Raw genomic sequence first — 8605 nt, forward strand, 5'->3', positions numbered from 1 at the left:
TTATTGAAGGAGAGTGTTTACTCCGATGGCTCGAGGAAAAGCTCCACATTGAATAGAAAACACTTTATTAACACGTTGAGTAAAGTAAAATGCAAATAATACTTCGTAATAGCTGTTAAGTGTTAACGAGCAGTTTTATTGGTGTGCGGAAGTATATGCATGCGGCAAATGTTAGGGGCCTGCAAATGCTCCATGACCATATAAATGCAGCAAACTTAGGGAGTTTGGTGTGATGAAGACAGGGTTGTAGGGAAGGCAACAGTGATGTGACAGTCCACCGTGTGACTAGGAGTAGTCATAATTTACACTGCATTTAGAGTTTTAGACCATGATAGAGTTTGTTGATATCTAACTAAGCGAGTTGGCCTTACGAATATTTTCTACCATAGAACAGAACGATCTTATAGAAAATAGTTGCAAAGAAGAGTGACTAGTATATTTTTTTCGAAGAATTCTGCGAGACCCAGTGATATTTTAACAATGCAAGAGATATTTTTAATTAAATTTGCCTTTGTTAAATATACTTCAAGAATACTTTAACACTGTAATGACTGGCGAGAGAAACCTGACCACTGCCCAGTGTCCAGTGAGACACTTTCGTTTTTAAGGTAAAACTTACATATTGCGAGAGAAAAAAAAATGCTTTAATGATTGCATGGCAACTCAAAGTCTCAAACACATGAAAATCGTTGTGGCCAAATGCAAACTCTTGATTATCTTCCTTTTACCGATAAGCCACCACGTAACCCTCCTTAAGAATGAGGATTTAAGGCCCAGTGGTTAAAGTTCAGAGTACCAGGAGTGGAGCAGAGAGTTGCGGGTTCGATCCCAGCTCTGTGCGCCAGTTTCTGGTCAGAATCGGCGAGGAGGCCGGGCGGTTAAGCACAGCAGAATTGTAGCAGCGAGTTGCGAGTTCGAGACCGCAACAAGCTGTGAATGTTCTGCGATGTTAAGAATTGGCGACAGGCCTACGGCCTACTAAACGCTGAAACCGCTATAATTATTATTATTATTAAGAATGAGGATTCTATTTTTTGGAGTAGGCACTCGAAATTAGGAAAGAACGACGAAACGAGTGCCACAAAAATCACTAGTTTACATTCAAATTAAAATCCTGATTCTAGATACAAAACCTGAGTTCTTTCTCAGTGATGAAGGGAAACGACTCAATATCTGTTCACTTACTAACTTTATTTAATGATTTTTCTACATTACAACCGAGTTAAATCAAAATATACACAAGTATCAATCTCGTGACTTCACGTCACGGACGGACATGACGAGCACAATAGCGCCTTTTTCCATAAATGAGAAAATGCTCTAAAAACCGACTTTATTTGGTTTGAAACTGCTTGTTGCCAGCATCAGCATTCGGCCAACCGTGTTCGCGTGGACAACGAGTTTGACATGCCTGCGTCTTCGGTTTGCAACCTCGACATTCTGCTGGAATCAATACTTTCTATAAACAATCCCATTGCCAAAGTCACCACAGCTTGTTTTGGCGCTCTGCAACGCATACGTAGTTTCAGTAGGAGCCAAATGAGCTAAGCGAACGTTGCTAAATAAGTATAGCAGTTCAGATCACCAAGATTGGGACAGCGAGCTGTGGGTCTGAAACTTGCAGGTACCTAGCAGCAGAGATCAGGCCGAGATTGGCAAGGCAGTCTCGAAGTCATTAGAAATTGCAAGATTGAAAGGTGAAATGCGTGTTCAAGATCTAAGACCCGTGAAACATCTGCAATGTATATTTACAGCAACATGACAAACATAGACTTTGTAATGACGTCCAGGGGTTCCTTTCATTATAGGTTCCAGAATTAACTAAGTGCCAGTCAACATTTCTTCTGCTTGTAGGTTAACAGAATCCGTGTTAGACGTAGCTTTATTGAAGGAGTCCAGAAGCAAGAACAGCGCGACAGATGAGGAAGTACTTCAGACTTCTCATACCAACAAATAATCAAATGCTTAAATACACTTTACTAGAAACAAGATAACAATCAATAGACAATTATAACGCAACTATTACAATTATTAACTTAAAGTACACAATTATTCTTATTCTATTATTCAATAGAAAAGCTTAGCGCTTACCCTAGATACAGGCGGCCGACTGCCCAAGTTATGACGAATAAAGAAAACTTGAAAACCAAGCCCTTTCTATAGTTCAGGCGACATTGCCGAAACATCGGCTTCAAAATAATCTAAGCTAAATCCTTACAGACTTGTTACTAACACTGAAACAACTATATTCTTTCAGCATTACATAAATTTCAGTTCAATGAAGAAAAACATTTGCAGCCCATGACAAGCATAATAACTCACAAATTGTTCATATTCAATGGTTCCACCAAATTAACTGTTGAAGCAAGTACATTGAGCTGGTTAACACAGTTTGAAGTAGACTGAAGCGAAACAAATAGAGAATTACAACTCCATTGAGAAAAATAAAGGCATACAAAACCAAATGATACGAGTGGAGCCTTAGTCACATTCACATGATACACTTACTGAAGCAGAATGCAACGTAGGCTATTAAGCCAATGCAACACAAATGAACTAGAGACATTAAACGCAATCTTCAAATGAATTACAAATTGCTGATCTACATTTACATGCTCAGCACAGGTGTGAGCTACACTTAGTGTTGATTTAAGTGACTCAGCAGCTTTCTGTCTCCCAGATATGCAATATGTGCTTGAATGTAAGGTCAGACTGGCAAACTTTGGGGAAACAACATGACTAACTCATTACTAGTTTCCAAACTCTGCAAACACAATGTTAAGAAATCTGGTGCATCTAAAGTTGAGGTTTGCAAGCTGTGACACAGTCACATAAATGACTACATTTGAATATTTCTCCAAAACCAGGTTCATTGAATAAACGTAGTTTGAGAAAATATGTAGAAATAATATGACAAGGCTTTGCACATTGAAACATGGTTCCTAAACGATGCTTTGAAATCACATGCACTTCAAGTGGAGATCTTCTGTGAGTTACATAGTAACATATCTTACATTATTTCCTTACACCAAGTTGGGAAAACAAATTCTTTCTGAGATCTGGCTTACTTGCAGGATTATAGTCACACAAATGGCATTGAAATCCTCTCCCCATACCATATTTAGAAAAGATATGCAGTTCCAAGAGAAGATTTATCATCAGTGGAATAAACAACTTGCATTACAAATGTTCACAGAACTCATGCTTTGCAATCTGCTGCATTTTGATTCGGTGCTTGCTGGCTGCAACAGGATTGCACAGCCAACATTGGCCACTAAAAGTATGTATCAAAAACAGGAGGATTTAAAAACTGTGTTCATATGCTGTATAATGGTTTTACAAACTGCATTGAAACTGCTAACCAAAATTGTGAACTGAAGTCTGGTGCCTTTTGAGACACTGCATGCTAGATGCAATATGATCACACAGCTGGCATGGGAATCCATTCCCCACGCCATGCTTAGAAAACATGTGCATCTCGAAATGCTTGTCTCTTACAGAGGCATAATCACACAAGTTACATTTGAATCCTTTCCCCAAACCATGTTTGGAAAACAAATGGGCATTGAGGCTAATTTTATTTTTAGCAACATGATCACATAAAGTACATTGAAACCCTTGTCCTAAACCATGTTTAGAAAATAGATGATCTTCAAGGTACCGTTTAGTAGCAGAAACATGTTCACACAAATTACATTTGAATCCATTTCCTGTAGCATGCTTAGTAAACATGTGCTTGTTGAGACTCGCTTGGCTTGCAGTGACATGATCACAAACTGAGCATTGAAATCCTTTACCCTGCCCATGTTTAGAAAACATGTGCTTTTTGAGACTTGCTTGGTCAGCCGAGATATGATCACAAAATGTGCATGGAAATCCTTTGCCTTGACCATGTTTGGTAAATAAGTGCCTTTTGAAATTCACTTGGTCAGCAAATACATGCTCACAAAATTTGCATTTGAATCCTTCTCCCAAACCATGTTTAGAAAACAAATGGGCTTTGAGATACCTTTTAGTAACAGTAACATGTTCACACAATTTACATTGGAATGCATTTCCACTGCCATGCTTAGATAACTCATGAGATTTGAGGTTCTGATAGCAAGCAGCAACGTGATCACAGAGCTTGCATTGGAATCCTTGACCTAAACCATGCTTTGAAAAAATATGTTTTTCAAGAACCTGCTTACAAGCAGCCACATAGTCACAGGACTTGCACTGCAATCCTCTTCCCAAGCCATGTTTAGAAAACTGGTGTAATTTTAAATGACTCTCCACAGTAGTAATATGAGCACACAAATTGCATTTGAACACTTTTCCAGTAGCATGATCAGAGAACAAATGCAGTTTGAAATCTTTATTGGAATCTGTGGAATAACTGCACAATTTGCAACAATATTTCAATTTATGTTTAGAAATTTTACGTTTTATCTTGAGGAAATTGTTCCGAGGTCCATGCGCATCAAGAGGTTTCACTTGAACTAAGCCTCTTTTGTTGGACACCTGAGAAATATTCCCTTCAATGGTATGAATTTTCTGATTCAAGCTGCCACAAGACAGAGCTGTGGGCTCTTCTTCACCAGCAGTTAGCTGGACTTTGCAAAACAAGTCATCCTGAGAAAAGAAAGTAGTTGCACTTGAATGTGAAGTTAGTTTTAATTCAGGTAATAAGCAACAGTAAATGTGATGCTTAAAATTGTGTATGAATAGAAAAACTTTCAAGCAATGAATAAACATAACATGAGAGCATGCAACCTCCGGTGATATCTCAACCTCAACATTAAATTATTAAATGCCAAGATCAAAAGCTGAGCTGATGTGTTATCATTTAAATTGTAGGTAGGTACGCTCTAATTCTAACAAATGAGTTTTGTCAGCATCAATTAATTTTACTGAAATTTTTATTCATTAATTAATTCTGATAGAACCACACTTCCACAACACATTGTTAAGTACTAGGCAACCAATCAACCATATTACATTGAAGTTTTTGACATAATCGCAATTACAACCAAAAATGAGCACACTGCTCATTTATACAAACCTGTGTCCTAGTCTCAGTGTCACAGTCCCTCGAGCCACCAGGCTGAGTTTCCTGAATCTCAGCCCGAGCCTCCTTCTTGCACGGCACACAAGGCGAAGAAGGGGGAGTTGGCTGGTGAATAGGATCAGGCATGAACAGGGACATCAGTTGGCATGAAGTTGATTTAGACATTTCAAGAAGTAGTTTGTGGATACAAATTCTAACGTGTTCATCAGCAGACCTAGTTAGCTATGAGTTCAATATCACACTGTGTCACTGAGAGCTTGCCTTAGGCGCTGAGTCAACAGTTTTTACAGCATATGGCCGGAAGTAGAAGTTTATATAATGGCCGGGAACCTTAGCAAAGCTTCCCAGTAACTAACAAGTACACTGCGATATAACACTCGTTAGAGCTACTCTGACCTGATGGTCGCAGCAGTCTACCTTTTTCTGTATCTATAATAGTAACTCTCATGTATAACCACCCAGCATGAAGATAACTTCTATAGAAAGGAAGCGTCTTACTCATCCCTCATGTATTTACACAAGTCCTTGAGTTGAATGAATATTATTAGTTGGCACATAATGGTGCCACCTGACAGGCACAAATAAATCAGAATAATCAAAATAAATTTGAAATTCACTTGTTCAGAAAATACATTTGAAAATCACATGGTTAGCAAATACATACATATAATACAAATATTTTTAACTATCAAGTATACTTAGCATGTTTTAAATTTTGCTAATCATATTATTTCCATAAGGAGTCCAACAGAACCTTAGTTTTAGTAGTTGTTGAGATTAATTGGACTAATAAATGTTATCCCTTTGTATTGAATGATTTCATGCTCAGATTCATGGCATCCAGTATCTTTAAATTGTTTTCAAATAACACATTTCAGGTGTAATATGTAAACTAGAATCACTATAGAATTCAGTTGGAGTAAATTAACCAAGCAGAAATTTTCTCATCAACAGAATAAATTTAATGTCCTCATGTGGAATGAAAAGATTGGATTTTTCACCTCATTTTCTAGAGTGTCGGGTGCTTCTTCCTTGACCAACTCCTCCACGTGGTCCTCATTAGGCTCCTCTTTGATGTAAATGGTCAATGTTTTGGGAACTGCAGATGAGTCTGTGGCCTCAGGAACTGGAAATAATTTATAGCAATTATTCTTATTGCAGAATTTCAATCATAATCAAATAATCAAATACAGGCTGGAATTCTATTGATATAGTATATTATTATTTTATTTTGCATATTTGACACAACCATTCACAGCCATGAATGGAAAACATTGCTTGATTGGCATTTTGAAGTATTGGCATTCATATAAAGTTTATGTTGAGAATAAAATAGGTAGCAACTGTTTATTCTTAGCCAACTAATAGTAATAATAATAGTATATAATTCACGTACCATACCTATGTATAAATTTCTGGTACCACGATAAAAATTCTACTGATTAAAACAACTATTTTTTACAAGAATTTTGCATCAAAAGTAATTGGAGAAGCACATTAATTTGCTTTCCTCTTAGCATAAAATACATCTCATTTCATTCTTAAGTGCTTCTCATGTAGTGCAGGCAAGATATGCTACATGATTGTCCTTGTCAATAAAAATGACAAAGCAAACTGTACAGGCTGAATTCAACATTTTTATGAGTCAACTCTCAAGATGTAAGCAATAAAAAGATGAGAAATTACACATGGAAAGCATAGCAGTAATTGACAAACAACTAACTCTAAATACGTATAAAAAATTTAGGCCCTTTAGATTCTTTGTCAAATTTAAATTTTATATATAACCAAAAACCTAATAGTTAAATAGTTTGATTATTTTGTCTGTGGGAATCTTGGCCTTGGGATTGTAATATCACAATAATAGAACTACAATGTTTACCATATCTTACTTCATTGCACCTTCCAAACAAGTCTGGAATATTGGTCAGAATTTTTAAAAAATTGCACATAAATTGATTTATGGATATTTTTTAAAAATTGCAGTCAAAAATGTATGAATTATCTTATTTTTTATGAAAGAAATTTGTCAAAGGCCTTAACAGTGGGTAAATTTGACTCAATGCACTCTCATTTTTATCTCATTTACTGGTGGCTTCTGCCTGATTTTTCAGATGATCTCCTAAGTGGAAAAATTCGGCAGCTGCCACACGTGAATCAGGAAAACCTCTGTGAATCTGGCTAATTTCACTCAGTCCTATGGCAATTTTCTAATTTATCCTGTTTAACATAAGAAAAACAGCCTATTTGCACTTGCAATTTTTGTAAATCACCCAGAAAAGCTCTTGTTTTTACCTGTGCTTCTAAGAAACCTCAGCCTGATTTTCAAAATAGGGATAGTTTTAAAGAAGTTAACAATTAATTGGATACATCAACCTTGCTGCATGGTGTCAAAGCAGAGACTGTTTTAGATTCTTCCTTTAATTAATTTATGAACCCTTTAAGTAGACCAGTAATGAATCATGGATCCCATCATATCAGTATTATCATACACAAGAAATTGGTTCAAGTCTTTAAGTGGATATGGAAATTAAAAATAAACTGAGTCTAAAAACTCTGTGGTTTGTCACTATATATATGCCTTGCAGCTTACCTCCAGGCTCAAGTTTACAAACACCAGCAGCAGCAAGGGCTGGAGGAAGGCTCTGGCCGCTCTGCTCACGCTCAGCATACCAACCTCTCTGGTCTGCAGCATCAGGGAGCTGGTGCAGCACAACACTGCACTCCCTAATATTATAAGCCATGAGGGCAATGAGGCTAAGCTGACTCTTGGAGTCCAGTTTGCTTGAAAGCTTGCTTCTTCTTTAGAATGCTCTGAAAGATTACAAAATCAGATATAATTGCTATTAAGGAAAAAATTAGCAGTAAGTTGAGCTCAAGTGCTCAACTCTTCCAGCAACAGCCTGAACATTCACACTTTGCAAGAAAAATAAATCAGTAAAAATGGCTGGGCTCTTCAACTCTTGATGCTGGGCAGTGCAGCTCTGCAGCTAACATCAAACGGAGTAATAAGGGACGGGCATCATGAATTGTGCACTGGGCATCATGGAATGAAAAGTAATAAACCTAAACTATGATTTATTTCTCCAAAACATATGATAGTTGTTTCTAAAATATTCTTTTCTGTTTCAGGTATGTTTTTACAATATTTTTTTTTTTAGTGAATTCAATTAGAATGGTGTGAAATTACAAGCCGTGCTGTAAGCTTACAGATGCAGGAGAAATGTTATACAGCTGCTGATATGAAGCTTGCAGTGGACAAGGTTGTTGTAAATGCTCAATGGCATTTTTATGGATACAGATATGGTAATATCACATCAATAATATGGTAGTGAATGAATATGGTGATTTCAAATCAATAAAGAATAAACAAGTAAAAAACACAGAAGATGTCATTTATTCTACATCTACATCATCTATAATGAAAGAGGAGGACTTCAGAGTACTGTTAGTAATGGATGAGTACACTACTACACTCTGCATGCTTTAAACATTTTAAAATTGAGTTTTATTTCAAGTGTCCCAGATTACCCCATCCCCAGGGGTAATTTCACT

General features: G+C 36.8%; 1 protein-coding gene across 1 annotated transcript; it reads right to left on the bottom strand.

Moving 5' to 3' along the window:
• Nucleotides 1-1868: 1868 nt before the first annotated feature.
• On the bottom strand, nt 1869-7878 carry LOC108675083 (telomere zinc finger-associated protein-like). Its single transcript, XM_018163070.2, has 4 exons — nt 7644-7878; nt 6052-6176; nt 5045-5155; nt 1869-4614 (listed from the first exon to the last, which is right to left on the bottom strand). Exons 1-4 carry the CDS (start codon nt 7792-7794, stop codon nt 3358-3360), a joined length of 1644 nt encoding a protein of 547 aa, XP_018018559.1. The 5' UTR covers nt 7795-7878; the 3' UTR covers nt 1869-3357.
• Nucleotides 7879-8605: the final 727 nt, after the last annotated feature.

This window comes from Hyalella azteca, unplaced genomic scaffold (genome assembly GCF_000764305.2).
Source record: "Hyalella azteca isolate HAZT.00-mixed unplaced genomic scaffold, Hazt_2.0.2 contig11583, whole genome shotgun sequence".
Taxonomy (NCBI): domain Eukaryota; kingdom Metazoa; phylum Arthropoda; class Malacostraca; order Amphipoda; family Hyalellidae; genus Hyalella; species Hyalella azteca.

Bases quoted from the DNA above. Each gene is read 5' to 3' on its own strand.
- LOC108675083 (XM_018163070.2), bottom strand. From the start codon at position 7,794: ATGGCTTATAATATTAGGGAGTGCAGTGTTGTGCTGCACCAGCTCCCT. The intron at 6,177-7,643 runs GTAAGCTGCAAG...AATTATTTCCAG, and splicing joins TTGTAAACTTGAGCCTGGAG to TTCCTGAGGCCACAGACTCA. The intron at 4,615-5,044 runs GTTTGTATAAAT...TTCTTTTCTCAG, and splicing joins ACACTGAGACTAGGACACAG to GATGACTTGTTTTGCAAAGT.